The sequence below is a fragment of the Sparus aurata genome, chromosome 16, assembly GCF_900880675.1.
Source record: "Sparus aurata chromosome 16, fSpaAur1.1, whole genome shotgun sequence".
NCBI classification, from domain to species: Eukaryota; Metazoa; Chordata; class Actinopteri; order Spariformes; family Sparidae; genus Sparus; species Sparus aurata.
In genome coordinates, this window is record NC_044202.1 from 7,002,409 (window position 1) to 7,020,776 (window position 18,368).

The 18,368-nt window shown below is 45.2% G+C and overlaps 2 protein-coding genes across 10 annotated transcripts in view; one reads left to right on the top strand and one right to left on the bottom strand.

Moving 5' to 3' along the window:
• Nucleotides 1-22: 22 nt before the first annotated feature.
• ccdc177 (coiled-coil domain containing 177) lies at nucleotides 23-7,340 on the bottom strand. Of its 2 annotated transcripts, none has more exons than XM_030443770.1 (3): nucleotides 6,954-7,340; nucleotides 2,839-6,229; nucleotides 23-526 (listed from the first exon to the last, which is right to left on the bottom strand). In XM_030443770.1, exon 2 carries the CDS (start codon nucleotides 6,215-6,217, stop codon nucleotides 3,692-3,694), a length of 2,526 nt encoding a protein of 841 aa, XP_030299630.1. In that variant the 5' UTR covers nucleotides 6,218-6,229; nucleotides 6,954-7,340; the 3' UTR covers nucleotides 23-526; nucleotides 2,839-3,691. The 2 variants fall into 2 exon arrangements, with proteins under 2 accessions (XP_030299630.1, XP_030299628.1); XM_030443768.1 differs by having other exon boundaries at nucleotides 2,831-6,229.
• Nucleotides 7,341-16,735: 9,395 nt separating this feature from the next.
• Nucleotides 16,736-18,368, top strand: part of smoc1 (SPARC related modular calcium binding 1) — a 53,409-nt gene continuing 51,776 nt past the window's right edge. For 5 of the 8 annotated variants that reach the window (XM_030443777.1, XM_030443776.1, XM_030443778.1 and 2 more), the window contains exon 1: nucleotides 16,737-17,146. In XM_030443777.1, coding sequence (XP_030299637.1) covers nucleotides 17,045-17,146 — 102 coding nt within the window. In that variant the 5' untranslated portion in view covers nucleotides 16,737-17,044. Of the gene's footprint in view, nucleotides 17,147-18,368 lie in introns of all 8 variants that reach the window. The other 3 variants (XM_030443779.1, XM_030443780.1, XM_030443784.1) reach the window with 2 other exon arrangements.

Consider the following 18,368-nt stretch of genomic DNA (forward strand, 5'->3'; position numbering starts at 1 on the left):
ATAGCACAGACAATGCAATCCATCTTGTAAAACGTTTGTTTTTATTATTCTGGTTTTGACTGTTTGCACAGATTGTGTCCTTTACTTTAACAGAAAAACAATGAGAAAGGATGAAAACTCACAGATGCGTCTGGTATCGACCATTTCATTATTGCTACATGTGAAAATCTGTCCTCAATGTAAGCAACTCAATGTCATTCACTCACAAGCTTCTCATGATAATGTACAAATGACAACTGATACAGAAAAGAAGCCCACACACGTCAGGGTTAAGGTACGAGGGGAACATGTAAGGGTATTGAACAACATGCCTTGATGCTAATAAAGCTGTGTTTGAACCTTGTACATGTCGTTTCATATCTGCAGGTAAAAGGCTGTCGGTTCACGTCTCTTCTCAGCAGCACAATCGATGGCACCGCTACTAGTTTAAAAATGAATAAAAACTCCTGATGTGGTCATGTTTCCATCAGAGGAGAGACTTGTTGTGGCGGATAAAGTTCTGTCCGGGGATCGTAGGTTGCGTTGCCTGAGGAAAATAAAATGAGAGTGCGATGAATATGAGGACAAACACTGCAAATTCAAAGGCTTTTGGGTCATATTAATAAGTAATATAGGTAACATGTTATACACCCCCACCATTTAGCATTTACAGTTAATTTAAAAATACTTTATAAATGGTTCATTACCTACTTCAGTGGCCATAAGGATAATTTAAAATACGTTACATCTGCCTGCAAATCATTTATAATGTGTTTCCGTGGGGAAATAAATTAAGAAGTTTTCAAAGATTACCACTTCTCAAGTCATAAACAGAGGAGAGAAAAACAATTTAGATCAGACTTAGAAAATGGATCACTAGAAAATAAATGTCTTCTGTGGTCTGATGTGCATTTTCTATATGTATTTGAAGACATTTCGACATCATTGGCTGCTTAATGTTGCATTTTTAGTTGCCGCTTACTATCATCTAATTCTCCAATTCTTTGTATCCTATCACATGTGTGCACCACACGAACTTGTGGATATAACAGAGAAGGACTTGTGGTTTCTGAGATCAGATGATGAGTGTCATCTGAAGACCGAAGATCCGCAATAAATGAGCCACTTGAGAATGAGCAGCGCAGTGAAGCACGCCATCTTTACAGCAAAATCAATTAACCTAATACAAACTGTTAAATTTAATCACATTACACATTAAGTGCAGCTTCAGACAGAGATATTTAACACTGACTGGAGAAAAGTCCCAGTTCTTTTAGCCCCGGGAACTACAAGGTTCTTTCAGCACATTGTCGTCTGCAAAAGATCTGCAAAGATGATGCAAACTAGTCCGCCGACATGAAACAGCGGCGGCAGTTTTTATACATGATGTTTGCAACGACACGACATCAATAACTTTTCGTCAGTCACATACTTTTTTCTGTGTCAATGTGTCAAAGCACACTGCACAAAAAACAAACTGTTTTGCAGCTGCAGAGTTCAGAAAATGGTGACTGAAATTAAATTCTGCGACTTCTCGACCAATCAGAAAAAGCCAAAGCTGCAGTACCAAAGGTTAGCATAGCACCTGAGCAGGGACTTTCTGGGGGGTAAAATATCGTCCCCAGAACATTGTTTGTACTTATTAAAAGAAATAATCTATTTATCAATGAGAAAAGGTAAATGCGCTTTATGTAAGAATGGGTCATCATTACTCTGCTAACTGCTGCTAACTGCAGCGTCCATTAGCTAGTTAGCTCAGCTAGCCACGCAGCTAGGACTCAAATAAATTGACAATGTTGATGTGTTAAACTTAAACTATGACATATTACAACTGCACCACATCGCTCAACATGAAAGTGAGAGAATTTGGAGCTGCGACACAAGTGACACATCTGATTCTGAATCAGATTTTCTGTCATAAAACTAAAATCTACAACTATGTTAGCTGCTCCTCTTACCTCTCTGACCTACTGGTTTCTTTTTCTGTTATTTAGACCTTAAATGTACCTGCAAATCTGTGGTTTACCAGGAGGTCACGACTACTGCTTTTTAACGAAACCTTTTCTAGATTTCATCTTTTCAGACAACAGTCATAAGCTCCTATAAATCTGCCGTCTCATCCCTGTAACCTTACATCACCTCCCCCCCCCCCCGATTATCTGGTGGGAACAGTCACTGCCACACGCCTGTCAGTAATTCGCTGGCCTGATGCTGCAATTTCAAACTCATTCTGGCTTTTATCTCGGTCGTCGCGACATCGACAGCAGGTATCGGTCTGGCTGAAATGCTCGGTCTGGTCTACTTCCCGGCCACGGATCTGCTGCAGGGACGGTGACCGACTCTGAAGCTGTTTAAAGGACTTCTCCACTGAATGAGTGATGAGGAGGAATGCGGCAGTGTTTTTCCCTGCCTCGCACGGATGTGAGGGGAAAAGTGATGGCGTGTTTTTTTCCCAATAACGCCCTGCGCAGAGACGACCAGAACGAGCCGGCTCCCACACAGGCGGGCCCCCACCTATTCCCACGCACTCTCAGTTTCACCTCTCGATGCTCCATCCTGATTTCTATCGCTATGGCAACAGCTAAATGAGAGGGCAAAATCCCATGTGTATCTCCCTTTTCCTTTTTTTTTTAATCTGAGAGATTGGAGGATTAGCTCAGCCTTTAAAGCCTGTTGTTGGCTCGCATGTCGGCTCCAGGGTAAAAGCTTTTTTTTTTTTTTTCTCTCTCTCTCCGTGCACTGTCGGGGTCACTGTGATCAAAAGTTGTTGTGTGTTGCTTAATTGCAAGCGCTGAGAGGCAACAAAACAGAAGGCATTATATAATGTGGAAAAACAATAAAAAAGATGTACCTGCTGACCTTGACTCGGTCACCAGGCGGCTGTCCTGGGAGAGCTTGACTGCAGGGGGGGGGGAGTTGAAAGGTGGTTGTCTCTTAGAGCACTTGGCTGTTTACTTTAACCTGACATGATGAGGAGAGACAGAGGGAGTCCTTGGAGCGAATGCGAGGGCGGTAGAACGGACCCCGCTGCAGGAATCGGCATCCTCCGATGCTTCATCAGCACATGGCCCGTGCGCACGGCCCTCCTGTGCTGCATTGTCAGCGGTTAGGTACGGACAAGTGTCCATCCCCGGGGCTTTACTTCCATGCTATATGCAGCCGTGTACAAAAGGATCCCTCGTTTGCTTTGGGGGCTCTAAAACCATTTCCTCTCCTTTTTCCCCTTACAGGAGTGCTCCCTTAAAAGCCTCTGCAGTTGTCATGGAGTTGTGCTTCCTGGTAAACAATGACTCTTTTCATTCCCGCACAGCTTTCAGTCCAGCAGCTGAGTTGGACGGAGCAGAGGGCAAAGAGAAGGAGAGAGAGGAGGGGGGTCGTGTTGCTGCAAAAGGCAGCTCTCTCTACACTCTCATCTACTATGAAGTCTACTGTAGTGTTTGTCCCGTACGGGCGTTACTGTTTTTTAACTCACGACAGCTGATATAGTTTGTTGTCTCGTTACATCCATGATACAAAATGATTTGGTTTCTTAGGATCTTCAAGGAAAAACTGATGGTCAAAAAAGTGTGATCAAAACCAGCTGATGGGTGAAGATAGGCAAGGAGAAAATAATTAAGGAGGGAAAATGGGTAAAGCTGTTGGGTGATGAGGGCCACAATGACGGCAAGAGCTGAGCACGCGTCCAAGAAGTTTGGAGTCCAGCACGACAAAGCTATGGGTTTATTTTGTCATCCAGGCTGGCTTTGAGCTGAGCTTCCAGGGCCATTTTATCGAAAGTACGCATGTTGGTCTCCTCACGCACCCTGTCCCGCACGTGAAAAGAAGCTCGGGCCACAGAGCGAGCGCTCTCCAGCACCGCCTTCTTCTCCTTGAAGATCTGCTCGCTCTTCTCCAGCTTCCTCTCGATGGACTGCAGCAGCTCCAGACGCCTCTGCTTCTCCTCCTCTTCCACTCGCTGCCTGTTGAGCCTCTGGAGTCGTTCCTTCTCCTGCCGGCTCTGGACGGCCCGCTGAGCTTTCTCTCTCGCCCTCTCCTCGGCCACCAACGCGGCCTGTTGCGCACGTTTCTCCGCCTCCTTCACGCGAGCCTCCAGGAGCTGCTGCTGCTGCTTCTCGCGCTTCTCGGCCGCCTTGCGTGCCTTCTGGATCTGCTTCTCCTCGCGCTTGGCCTTCTCTTTCAGCTCCTGCCCTCGACGCTCAACAATCTGTTCGTAATTCTCGAGGGAGCGGCTGAGTTTGTCTTCCGCTGCCCTCCTGGCCTCCTCCCGCTCCTCCTGCTCTCTTCGGGCGATCTCTTGTATCAGTGCCGCGTGACGCCTCCTCTCTGCTTTGTTCAGACCTCGTCTGTCCTCCTGGGCCTGGTGCTCCTTCTCCTGCCTCTTGAGCTCAGCCATGGTGAGCTTCTCTTTCAGCAGCAGCCTCTCCTGCTCCAGCATGGCCGCTCTCTCCTCCTCCAGCGCCTTCAGGTTCTGCTCCTGAAGAGCTTTCTTATGCTTCCCCTCTCTCGACGCCTGCTGTAACCTCAGCAGACGGCTCCTCTCCTGCTGCTCTGCGAGCTCCCTCCATCGCTCCTCGTTCTCCTCGGCCTGTCGCATCTTTGCAGCCGCTGATTGTCGCTCCTGCTGGCTGAGTCTTCGCTGGCGTATCGACACCTGTGTCTGCCACACCCGCTGGCACTGAAGCACGGCGCGCTGCTTCTCTCGGTCCTCCTGCTCCCGTCGCAGCTCCTCCATCCTGCGCTCGCTGTCCCACTGAAGGTGAGCCACGTAGCGGGTCTGGCTCATGATGTCTTCCTCCTGGTATCTGGCCAGCATCAGAGCTGCGATCTTGCGGTCGCGCTCAGACACGGCCTTCAGGCCCCGACGCCTCACCTCCTTCACTATGCGCTCCACCTTCTGCGTCGTCTGGACAGAGTGGCTGAGGTCGCCGAGGCTCAGGCTGCGGCCCATCAGAGAGTTGAAAGTTGCCATCGCGCGGGCTCGCGGACTGGAGACCTTGGCCCAGTGCTCTCGCACCCCGTCCCAGCTGTAGGAAGAGGAAGCACCCGACTCTGATGAGGTGCACGTGGTAGTGGTTGTGGTGGTGGAGGTGGAACAGCAGACGGGATCCATCCGCCGCTGTAAGGACTCAAGCGAATGGCTTTTTGCTCGCACCTTGGACTGAAACCCAAGATGTCCATTGTGCTGAGAGAACGGTCCTCCTTTCACGCCGTTCTGAGGCGTCGCAGAGGTCTGGACCGCAGGCTTTGTCGCTGACGATGCGAGTGTGGAGTTGGCTCTGGGGAAGGACGGGGGTTTTGGTGTTGATCTGGGGAAAGTGTTTGAAGATTTACCGCCTGAGGACTTCCTGACTACCGGTGGGGGTCCAGATGAGAGCGGACGTGTGGTTTTGACTTGCTCAGATGAGGAGGGTTGCTTGACAAATCCTTGGTAACCACCCTTGGGGGATGTTGCACAGGGTACAGAACCAGTTTTTGAGGACTTGGGGGAGGTGGCACTAAGACTGGTGGAGGGACTTTTCGGTGAAAGGCCTGTTTTAGTAGCTGGACCTGACGCTCTAGAGGACGCAGCAGAATCTGGGGCCGAGCTGGAGGTCACCGACACAGATTTAGTGGAGCCAGAAGAGGCTTTGTGCTGCTGCTCCACAGCGGAGGGTGACGCAGCGCTGCCGCTATTGACTGCCGCCTGCAGAATCCTTCTTTTCTCCTCTCTGACAATCCTTTCCCTCTCCTCTCTGCACTGCCTCAGTTTGGCGTGCCTGTCCCGCTCGTAGACTTCAAACAGCCCCGTCGCAACACGCATGGAGCGGCCGGGAGCCTCGCGGGCGAAGTCAGCCAGCGGGCGGGGCAGGAGCTCCACAGGCTTGACCCCACATCGAGCACACGCCTCCAGAGAGTGGGGGCTGGTTAACACGTAGCGGCTGCCCTCTGCGGCCGGTGTGTCAAAGTTGAACAGGTCAAGGTGGAGTTTGGGTGACGGTTCTCTGTCAGTTTGAGTCTGTGGTTGCTCAGGTGGGGCCTCCTGAGAGGCGACGTCTGGCGCCGCCGTGGACGCGGAGTGGCAGGGGCTCGGCTCAGTACTGCCAGTGGGCGGTGTCTCAAACCCGGCATCGCCATCGTCCTCCGTTGTGGTGCCATCGGCCTGTTCTGGTAGTCGGGGGTCTTCAGTGGCCACGGCTGGCGCGTCGAGCTGCGGGCCTTTACACTTGCTCTGCTCCTCAGACTCCGAGGGGTCGACCATAGTTGGCTGATACTGCAGGTGGAGAAGAGGGAGGTAGGGCGGGGATCGATGGAAGGGGAGGTTGCGTGATACATGAAGGGATGGAGTAGTGGGAAGAGGTTTCAATTAGAGGATTACAGCGTTCATTTCAGAGCTTAAGAGACATACAGTCTGCGGGGGGAGGGTCACAACGCCGGTTCAGGGACGCATGCATGCATGAACACATATTCACGCAGTGATTTTAACTCCAGATGAGACATTTCCCCTTCAGGGAAGTGACATAACATAAGAAAAAAAAAAAAAACACCACAGTCCTTTAATAGAGGGTCTATTTTTGGCAGAGTTACTAGGCTGTGAGAATTTGATTACTCATAGCAATATTTTTCACTCTACATCACACAATCGACCCACAAAGACCTTTTGAAAACCCACATCCCGCAACATGTATAACAAAGCAGTTTGATTTAAAGCACCTGGATGTGGTAAACAAGCACTGCACACATCTATTCACCATCCTGGGCTCACACCTACAAACTGAGGAGGCCTAGACCTTTCCACAGCAGGAGAGAGGTGGAGGAGATTAACACTTTCAGGTTACAAACGACTCAGGGGTCAGATTTAAAAGGCGGATTTCATTACAGATGTGTCCACAAAGACAATATCTACTCGGGGCCTGTTTCGCTGCTGTTTCCTGCCTCGGATTGGTTTGTTTTTTCATGCGGTGTCACAGAACACACACACACAGACATCCGCTCACCTGCCAGTTTGCAAAACGTTTTCTAAACCGGTGCTTTGTTCCCCTTTAATCCATCCAGCTGCCCCTGCTCCCTGCATAATATCAGGCTTTCAGGGGGAAGAAAGGCTGCGGCCGTCGATCCACCGATGGAGCATCACATCGTCGCAGCCTCCAGCGACACGACAGACAGACGGAGCGTCTCGCAGCCGGTCGGCCGACTGAGCGCGACGGATCCAAAACTGGTGCGCTCTCTCCTCGCGTTCAAAAATAGAAAAGCACAACCGGCTCTTCACAGTGAAATCTACCCTAAAAAATCTCCTATCAAGCTTCCTCTGGGTTCATCCCGTAAACACCTGCTATCCGCTCAGCAGCATCCCTCCATCTCAGCCTCCTTAGCTCCGCCCGCTTCTGGCAAATGTGCTAAAAATACAGTCTGCTCCCTGCAATTAAACCAAGCGCCTCTCCCCTCGTTCTCACTTTGCTTTTCACACAACAAAACGATGATCGCATGTGGTTTTTATTTATTTCAAAGCTCTTCCTATAGATTTATGTGTATATGACGAAAGAATACGTGTTTTCATAATTATTTTTATTAGGTTTAAGAAATTATCCAACGCTCTGTAATTTGTTTTGCATGCAAGAGAATACACAATAAATCTGTTAATATATAACTATAAACCTTAGAATAGATGTTGCGTTAATCTGTCCCGGCTGGGCCATCAGAAGTCTTATCACAGCGTGTAACAGCTGCCATCTGTCATCCTGGTGTTTGTGTGAAGTTAATCACACTGTAACTACTCAAAACAGCCGCCAGAGGGCACTGTAATATAATATATTTAATGTCCTTTGTATAGGTAAAGATGGACGTATGCACGTTTGCAGTGTTGGGAAAAGTTGTGAAGTCATACTCCAGTAAATGGCAAGATATCAAGTAAAATACTGAGAAATATTCGGCAGGTTATTATTTGGTTAAAGGTTAAATAAATGATGCTCTGATACAGCACGCAATCTGCAAAGTAGTTAAAGTTATCAGATCAATGTAGTGGAGTAAAAAGTGTTATATTTGCCAAGTATAGTTGGAGTAGTCGAATTGTAGAGAATATAATCAAGTGAAGTACTTCAAATAGTATCATAGAGCCCATTAGAGTTAAACTACAACAGGTTTTATCATTAAATGTGAGATACTGAATGTCTGTCAAGGCTATAAATGATGTCACTCCCTTCTCGTTCACTGTGTTCCTTATTTTTTTGCCCTGAACAAAGATATTTAAACAAAAAGCAGAAATTAAGCAGAAACCATGTGGAAGTTTCCTGCAAAATGTATTCAAGAAATTATGAGCTGCTTATTGGAAAAAGCAAAATATTCTTATTTGATAATATTGTGATCATTTTCAATAAATTGTGAGGTGAATATTGTGATAATTTGGGAGTAATTGAAAAGATGATTGAATAGTTTGCTTGGTAACATTCATTTACCATGAAATGAAGTGATGGTTCATGACCTCACGTCCTGAGATCAATATTTATGTTTCTGTTTCGATGGATTCTCACTTTGTTCATCTTTTCAAACACTTTGAACAATTAGTTGTTTTCGAGCCTTGAAACAAGCCCCTGTCTGCTTCAATTGTTTAGGAGAATCCTGCAACACTGTTTTGCTGTGAAGCTCCAGAAATGTTTTTTGTTCTCTGAAACTTCATCCATTTTTCTATCGGCTTGAGGATAAGAAGATAAAGAATGATTTTTCATTTTTGTGTGAGCTTAACCTTCGGTGAATTATTGAAAATCCGCTCTCGGAAGACAGACTGGTCTGGTTTGGTCCAGTCGGAGCGGTTGAATCGGGATTAGATAACTCTGGGTGAGAATCGCAGTGATGATGACCCACTAAACTCCTGACCCGGTGTGGGGAACAGTGCGAGTTTAATTGGCCCCGCCCGTGAGCCGTATCAGGAGGACAGCGGGTAACAAGTGACAACAGGGAACGTGCTGGCTGGCTTGTTAACCGGGGGCATGGGGTCTGGAAGGGGGGCCAAAGGGGAGCGGGGCATGCTGTGGTTGCTGCACAGTTCACTGGTGCAGGGGTATGCTCGGCAGAATTTTTTTGTTTTGTTTTTGGTACTGTAGGGCATGCTCCCCACCACCAAAGCTGGACTGGGGGGTTCATCGAGAGGTGAGCAGCTCTGTGCAGTCATGGAGACCACTGCAATGCCCGGCTGCTGGTGGAAGGCCCGGAGCACTCCGCTGTCTGCTGGTTCTGTGGTGGGAACCGGTCTAGATACGCCAAAACCCTGATTCAGAGCATGAGGGAATAAAATCAGATTGATATTTAAAGGTGCTATATGTACGAATTTTAGTTTAAAGTGAAACTCTCGTCAGAAAGAAACTGAGGCTTTATTTGTGATTGAATATGAGTCAAACCCTCGTGTAAAAGCATAATTGCGACGAAAGAGGCACAGGAGTGTAATGGTGGACCGCTCCTCAAGCCTTCCTGTTAAGGTCGCGCTCAGGGATCGACACTTTTTGTCTGCCATGACGGCGGCGCGCCGGAGATGCTACTGCTAATGTGAGTTGTCCAAAAACCTCCTTTTTAGTAAACTCTGTGTACACAAACAATTTTCTCAATGCTCTTGTTCATGTGTAGAGACCCCGGTGATACTACGAGCAAAGTTTCATGTTGTGTCGAGCCTTTTTAGTGTTTTAAAAATATTGATGCTAGCATAAATGTGCCCGTAGCACTCCATTAAAAATTAGCTTGCCCGAAAACAAAACTATGGTAAATCTTAAAAGTGCCTCTTTCGTCGTATTTATGCTTTTACACGAAGGTTTGACTCACATTCAATCACAAATAAAGCCTCAGTTTCTTTCTGACGAGAGTTTCACTTCAAAACATTCAAGAATTAACTAAACTTATCGACACTGAAACTGACCTCCGTCGGTTCGTTCCAGTACAATCCCCCAATGCTTCGAGGTCAGCTAAGAGACTAGCCTCATGGCTACCTGAGCTAACTAGCATATGGCAGCTACATCAGTTACTCTGACGACACGCTGCTACCTATTTGTTTGAAGTACGGATGGACAATTCTTAGATATTACATCCTTAAATTTCTATCCAGGAATTTGTCACGTGGTACTCGAACCTGCGACGACCTTTTCAAAAAGATTCAGTTTATTTGAGAGAAAAAATGTCCCTGCATAGAAAACTATTATAAAAGAAACATCTGTAAAACTGCCAACAAGGTAAATTACTTGACTTGACTCTTTCCTCATGAACTTCTGATCTATGTAGGTTTGATATTTGTAAAACTTCCCTCGAGTTCCCTGCACATATTCGGTGGGCCGCGTAACCAGGAAGTACACCCTGATGCTAGAAAACTTTTTGGGTGGGGAAATTTCATTGGACTCTCATCTCATTCTGTATAAATTGTTTCTACAGTAGCTCAGAATGGACAAACAAAACATTGACCGAGAGGGATTTTTGGATTTTTAGTTACCACCATTGGCGAGGGATGCTTCTTGCCACTAACTCCTGCACACTGGACCTTTAACTACTGAATACATAATGCTGATGACTAGCAGCAGTGAGACAGACAATTAAAATGTCAATAAGTGCCTTGATAAATACGTCTGATGGTTAATGTAGGAGGGAAATGTGCTTCTGTGTAACACATCCGAGTACAAACTGACTCTACATCAGTTCTACTGGTGTGGAAAATCTGTTGCAGTGGGAGATCCAGCAGTAAATGATTGATTAAGACGTCTTGAGTTGAAATAACAAAGCGATGCAGAATCAGTGCAGTTAACAGAATCTATGAGCCTATTTTTACTCAGAAGCAACAAATGAATCTAGCCAAGAGATTACAGACAGCGAAACTTCGGGGAATTCGGGGAACAATAATCATTTTGGCGTCATGACTCAGCAGCCTCAGCTGAGATGAATTCACCCGTTTCATTTCCCTTCAAGAGGCCGACTTCAGCTCTACATGCGCGCAGACGGATAAAGACATGGCAAAGTCTTTTACAGACCTGGAAATAAAGAGGATACAGTTGATCTCGGTGCATTTCCACCTCTCCAGAGGGCTACTGATTTTCCACATGATTATATTTTACTACTATTGGAGTGGATCGTGCCAAGAGGACACTGTCAGGGGTGTTTTAGTGGGTGTATGACGCTGTTCAGACAAGTTGAGTGAATCAAATGTGATGATACACCCTTGAAAGACTTCTCCAGTGTTATCCACGTGTAACCAAACTGTTTCTGCCATTTAAAGACTAAAACACATGAAGAATATATAATAGATTAAAGGTTTTTATGGCTGATATTGTCCTTCAAGATCATTAATTTCTAATATTTGGATATACACGTTGGTTTCTGCCAGACTTTAGCATGAGAAAAGCAGTCATCTTTTATTAATTACCCTTTAAAACAAATAATTTGATCAATATAAGTCGTAATAAATTCATTCAAAGCATTTATGTATCTTAAGATTTCTTCCACAGTTGTAATTGTTGCAGTAATTTATCTGGGTGAAAACACAATGTAGATATTCTTAAATATGTATAATATACAATTGAACTCTCCATCAACCCTATAACTACTATCGTATTCTTTCCAGGAAATGATAAAGCAAGGTGTTACTGTTTCACCTTTTGTAAACCACGCGTTCTAGTTGATATCTGTGCTGCAGAACAGAAGGACAACAACAACAACACAAAGCCTGACAACTTGTGAGAAAGTTGCGAGCGCCGTATATGCACTAAAATGTGTGTGAACTAGTGGCACAGTAGGCTGATGTTCTCAACAATCCCGCCTTTTTACTCGCTCTGTGGTGCACACTCGCTGCCCTGCTGGAACTCTCTGGTCCTGTGAAGACTGAGACCTTTCGTTGCCCCCAGTTCACATTTCGAGCCTCGGTTTGCCAACAGAAAGGGACACGTTTTCTGGACAGTTTCAACAACTCCCTCTTCTGACCCTTTGCTTTCTCCAGCCACCAACCCTCCCCTCCCTTCCCCTCCCCTCCCCTCCCTCGGCTCTGTGGGATGGCACAGGGGTCCCATGCTAGTGTGGAATAGTCCCCCTCCTCAGTGGAAGGGGGAAAAGGTCCCAGAGACAGAGCTGTTAATTCAATCAGGAGAGCGGTATGCTCAATTAGGCATCCATAAGGGCCCTGGATGGGTCCAGGGGCCCTGTGGAGGGCAGGCAGCCCAGTCCCCGTGAGGTATTAATTGTGGATGACAGTGTGTAAACAGTGGGGTGAATAGACAGCGCAGGTGCGGGACACCCCAGTCCAGACTCAATAGCCCTTTTCACACCCTTGGCTCTGTGTTGCCACTTTCATTCTCTCACTACGTAAGAATCCCTCACATCTCTGATTAATGTCACGGATAATTCGGCATTGTGGGCTTATTTATTTGTTGCTGTGCGTTTGCGTCACCAGGCATGCTCCTCAGTGAGTGTGTGTGTGTGTGTTTATGTGCGAGTGTGTGTTTGAAGAGGGTAATAAGAGGCCAGGTTGCTGCCGTCCAGGACTGTCGGGCCAGCCAGCCAACGGGGCTCTACGCGGCTCCCCGTTTTCAGGAGCTAGTGAAAATTGCGGCCAGTACATGTAAAATATGTGGAATTTATGAAATGAAATCCAGATGACACTTTAAAAGGAGTAGGGGCTTTTCTATCTGACCTCCGATTTTTTCCGTTCAGCTCACCACCCAGCCCCCTTCGCCCGGCCTGTCTGTCTTTCATTCACCGCTGTAAGTGTGTTTGCGTCGCGTTTGACAGCACTAACTTTTCAAGAGCCGTCACACACACACGGTGAATAAAGAAGTGCGGTGGAAGAAGAAGTGAAAAAAGCACTCCATTGCAAGTAAAATGAAAAGTCAAAGGTGCAGGAGTATCATCGCAATATGTATCAAAAGTAAAGACATTGAAAAAGCAGAAGGTTGCAGGTTGTTTGCTGCATCAGAGCCAAAGAAATGCATTTTTAGATTTATTCATTTTAAACAACAACAACAACAAAAACTAATCACTGATTTTGATAATCAGAAAAATGCTGAATATCAAATCTCGGCCAGTAATTGGTCGACCCCTATATACAGTATACATATATGTAAATATACTATATATAATATTTTGATACTTAGGTTCATTAACGCTTTGGGTAACTTACATTTTTTCCAAAGTACATCTTTATATATCTTTTTCTGGGTACTACAACGCTGCCTTTGAGTGTTTTTTATTAATATTATATAACCGGATTATTGATACTGGTGCATAAACATGTGACATTGAAGCTCATTACAGTGGAGATCTACTGTTTAATCAATAACAATACAACACCAAAAAAAAAGAGATTATGTGTTTTACATGTAAAATCTTAAAAAGCTGTAAAAACAATAACATGCATAAGATGGAGTAGAAGTACCACAAATACCGTTTATACACAAGTAGAGTACTTGAGCGACTCCACAGATGGATTATTTATTATTGATGAATAAACATGTAAGCAGCTTTATTATACTGCAGCCGGAGCAGATTGACCAACTTTATATCCTGTTGTGTTGTTTATTATTTAACAATTAATCATATTAAATCTGGAATATCACTATAAACCACAACTGTCAAATAAAGCTTTCTTATTTCTCTCTACAAGTCTCTCAGTACAAAATACCATAACATAGAAGTAACTGTGAAGTTTAAAGTTGATTTTACTGTAATAAAAGTCAGGAAACCGATTACCACAGAATTACCGAGTAAAGTAGACTATTGGATTTAATTTGAATGAGCTAAAAAGTATTACCAACTTAAATTATTGGTCTACTTTACTTGGTAAGTTTGAGGTAATTGGTTCCCTCAATTTATTTAAGTAAAGTCACGCCATCAGATTTGACAGTGTACTTGTTTTAATGTACTTGGTTACCACCACAGTTCATTGTACAACATTTGAAGTAAGTCAAAGACAATTTGTAACTACAGATGAAAGGTAAAGTAAATGCAGTTGAGTAATAAGAACATTTCCCTCTAAATGGATGGTTTCAGTATAAAGTTACACAAAATTGAAGTACATTTACTCCAGTATAGTACTTTCACCTCTGCACCTGGCTTTCCCTGTTTACAAAGTCGAATAAACATTATATTGGTTTCATTAAACTGATTGTGAATAAGTGCAGCTGAATTAGCGTCACCCTGTTATTACCTGTAAAAAAAACACAGGGACGACTAACTGATTAGCGCCTCCATTAAAACTCCTTTTTACCCACAACACTCAGCATACCACATGTGAACTCTGTGTGTGTGTCTAAATTGTACTTTTGGTCCATGTGACATCATGGCTGAACATCTGTGCTAAATCCTCCTCTCCTCCCCCCCCCCCCTCGGCCGTCAGATCTCTGGGTGGCCTCTGTCCTGCTCCGTCTGTTTCTGTGTCTACAGACACCTGCTAATTTTCGGCCGTATGTAGTCGGTGTAAGCCGGCGGGGGGACAGCGGCTGGAGGGCGTCTTTGGAAGGGCCGCTGCGGTAATTGGGAAATACATTTCCTTTCAGCGTGCTCATTCATTCCCTTTTCTGTTTTTGTTGTCAGAGGTTTTCTTTCATGCCCGGCCAAATGACAACAGAATTAAGGTGTAGAGCCATGCTTTCCCTACAACAGCTTTACACCCCAGAAAACCTCGTCTTCTTTGTTAGGGGCGTGAGGGTCGAAGCGAGAGGGAAGAGCAGATATAAACTGATCTCGTTAACATTCCAAGAGACACTCCTGTCGTCCCCCCCCCCCCCTCTCTCTGCTCCTCATCCTCACCTCCCACAAGCATTTTCTCCGCTCACACCGGGACATGAGTGGACCAGGCTGGCACAGAGGGGGGTGAGAAACAGCACCAGAGCGACGACTCATGGCTCTGATAATGATACCACGCGGACGCTTTTGCAGAGTCTCTACGGTGGTCCGGTAAACAAGAATCCAGATACTCTCACAGTCTTCAGGGCTCAGCTATTTTTTTCACTCCCCCCCCACCACCGCCTCCCCTTTTTTCCTTCTCTTGCATTCGGCCTGACCCTCTCCACAAAATTCTCTCCATCCTTTCTGAGAAAACAGGCCTTTTTCTAAAAATAAATCATTAATGCTGACCCTAATTGTGCCAATTCCAGCAGCTCAATAGCTCTAATTACAAGGCTCTTCACTGAGCCACTCAAAAAGCCGCTGAACTGTCATCGCCAACAATTAAAAAATATCTATAGGGACAAAGACTCAGAGAAGGAGACCGAGGGGGGGGGGGGATTGGGGGGGTTACTCATTCCAGCAAAGGGTGACCGGATGGCCCTTTTCAGCTCTTAAAAGCCCACTTTTCTGTGGATTGAGGGGTTGCTGAACTGAAGCTGGACACCTGCACTCAACACTCGGCTTCCCTCGCTTCACCCTCTTTGGTCCCTCCACCTTCTTTTTTAACTCGCTCTCAATGGGCCACACAATTCCTCTGAAAGGGAAAAAAGACGGAGAAAGAGGGAGCACAGAGAGAGAACGAGGACGTGGGAGCCAAAGGTTGAGAGTTTGTAGGGACGACTACAGTGTGGGACCAGATTTTATGAGCCGGTTTAGTGCTTTCTCCGTCAGGCTGGACTAGAATGGAGTCTGATCAGCGCAGGGCAGTGTTCAGATCCTTTACCGGTCTAAAAGTAGCAATACTGCGATATGAACGAACTCCGTCACACTGAAAAGGTCACTTCAGTAAGAGTGTCTGAAGCACACAGCGTACTTAAAGTAACAAAAGTAAAAGTACTTGTTGCTCCAAGACTGTGTTACAGCCGACTGTCGGATCATTATTACTGATTACAACAACGTCTAATTACCAGAGTACTGTTGTAACTATTCTTATATACTCTTGGTTAGTTTAATCTATAACAGTGCGACATATTTCACAAGATCACAACATGTTTGAAGTATAAAATTGTAACTAGACTAAAGCTTAGATAAATAAATACACTTAAAATGGAAAGTAAAATGGCAAAGTGAGTAAAAAGGGGAAATAATACAAACTGAGAGGTAAATTAAAACATAAATATCAATCTATGGAAACTTTTTTTTACATTCAATAACTGCATTTTAACCTATTTATTCAGCCATTCTTAATTTCTTGATTTTATGTTTGTTGTTGGCAGTTTTTAGTCGTCCATACATGCGCAAAGTTTTTAATTTACACATACAGTGATAGGCCAATTTAGGTGTTCCCACTGCAACCTGTCGCCCAAATTTAAATGACTATAAGTTATTTATTTGCACAAAATGTCTTCACACTGCTTCATTTATAGAGACCAGCTGCATTAATGAGGTTTAGTCTTTAAAAATGAGACAAAAAACGAACAGTAATTAAGGCTTAAGTGGCACACACAGCTGTTTTTGCCCATCAACCACTGAATCCTCATCGGTCCAGCGCACACACACACACACACACACAGGCTGACCCCCTGCAGTGCTTGTGACAGCTATTGACTCTCCTCAAAAGATGTTTCCCATTGTAGCCCAAGTACACAGGCTAAATGTCACGGCAGCAGGATACTCGGCTATCACAGAGCATTATGCGCCTCTGAATGGGGACGAGAACCTAAAATCTGACTTCACAATCGCTCAGCCATTGTCCCGGCTCTCAAAGACCGACGAGCTTCCCTGCAGCTGCTGAGTCTGACTGGCCGCAGCAGCGTCTTCTCCTTCTCCTCCGTGGAGAGTCTGTCTGGCACCGGGCGTGGCTTCCTGCGCCATCCCTCGCCGCTCATTGGCCGGTCGCGGTGTCGGTCGGTGCTCACGCTCCCTCCTTTGCTTTTAAATGAAGTTGCAATGGATACAGGCGCGACTCAACCTGTGAAAGCCGCGATGAACAGCTGATCCTCCCGCAGTGGATAAAACAGTCGCCATGGTCATGATTTCTCATCCTACGCGTGGCACTATGTGAATAGTTATTGGAGAAGTAGACAAAGGAAAACGACTTTTTCTTTTTTGGAGTTCTGATTATTTCTCTCTTTTTTTTTTTTTTTGGACCTGTTGATCATCAGTGTGACACCCGGACACGCACACACACACGCGCACACACACGTCTACCTGCCGCTCCCTGCGCTGCGCTCACCGACCACCAATTATGTTATTGTCAAGTTTTCTTCTTTTCTTTTCGCACTTTTTGGCGCCGCTGTTTCTCTGTTACTTGCCGCAAGTGTCCGCACAGAAGCCGGGCTCATCACGGGTGAGTGACTTTACCTGTGTGCCTGCTGTGGTCCACACCTTGTTGTTAGATACAAGATGATACTTGGATTTATCGCGAGAAATACCATTTGCAAGAGGTAATAGTGTGCCGAATCATGCTGCGTAAAAGTAGCGCGTAATTAGAAATATTTAAACTTCCACCTGATAGTGTGACAGAAACGTATAGAAAGTAACACGTGGATATGACACTTATATACATTATTGGAAATAAAGTGTTTTATGGGATTCATGTGACTATTCCTAGCTGTGTTTTTGTTCAAGCCATGCGTAAAAGCAGAGGTCGGATCTTTTTTTGCGTCAAATTCAAGGACTTTCCAAACTGAAACTCAAGGGCTCAAAAGTAACATGTTGTGGGGGAGAGACATAAATAAATTCGGCCTATATACAAGTTAAATATCTCATTTTATTACTGATATATAGTCATGTAAGGTGTGCTGCTGCAATAAGGAATGCAAGATGAGTAATATTTCAGCTTGTTAATTTTTAAGAACTTTAAGAGATGCAAACTAACTTTTTAACAAGGCATATATTGAATGAATTTGGAAAGAAATGTTTGTTTGTCTAGCACAACCAGTGATCAGCCCTCTACGAAATGACATTTATGGTTCATGGCTGAAATTTTGAGACTCGTTCCCTAAAACTTTTGTCATCAGAGAAAGAAATTCTCCATCCAGGTGTGTTAGCAAAGCTCAGACCCACCAAAAATCACAGTCTGTGTACTTGATTTATGATGTTGTTATCACAGGCTGTTTTCAAGGACATTGAATGAAGTTATGTTCGCTGTGTTCCTGATCAGAGCTGATCCTGTATTTCCCTCTCCCTGCTCTTATCCCTCTACTCTTCGCTGTAATGTCCGTCCACCTCTTTCTTAACCTCTGTGTCTCTCACACACCAGGCAGAGATGGCACTAAGTGGCCGGGAACAGCATTGTTTCACAGATGCAGTGTAATATTTGTGGTCAGAGAGGAGAAGAAGGAGGGGGGGGTGAATGTGTAATACTCACATATTGGAACAATTTCACAACATCTTTGAATGCCCCCCCCCCTCCTCCTAACACAAGACACTCTGGTCAGGATCGCTGTGTGGAAAGAGTCGCAGTGATTTTATACTTTGCGTAATCACTTCTTTGTTACTTTATAATTGTTTTCCTACTGGAAAGGAAATGAAAAATCCAAGCAGATTTTTTTAGAGAGATTTTTTTA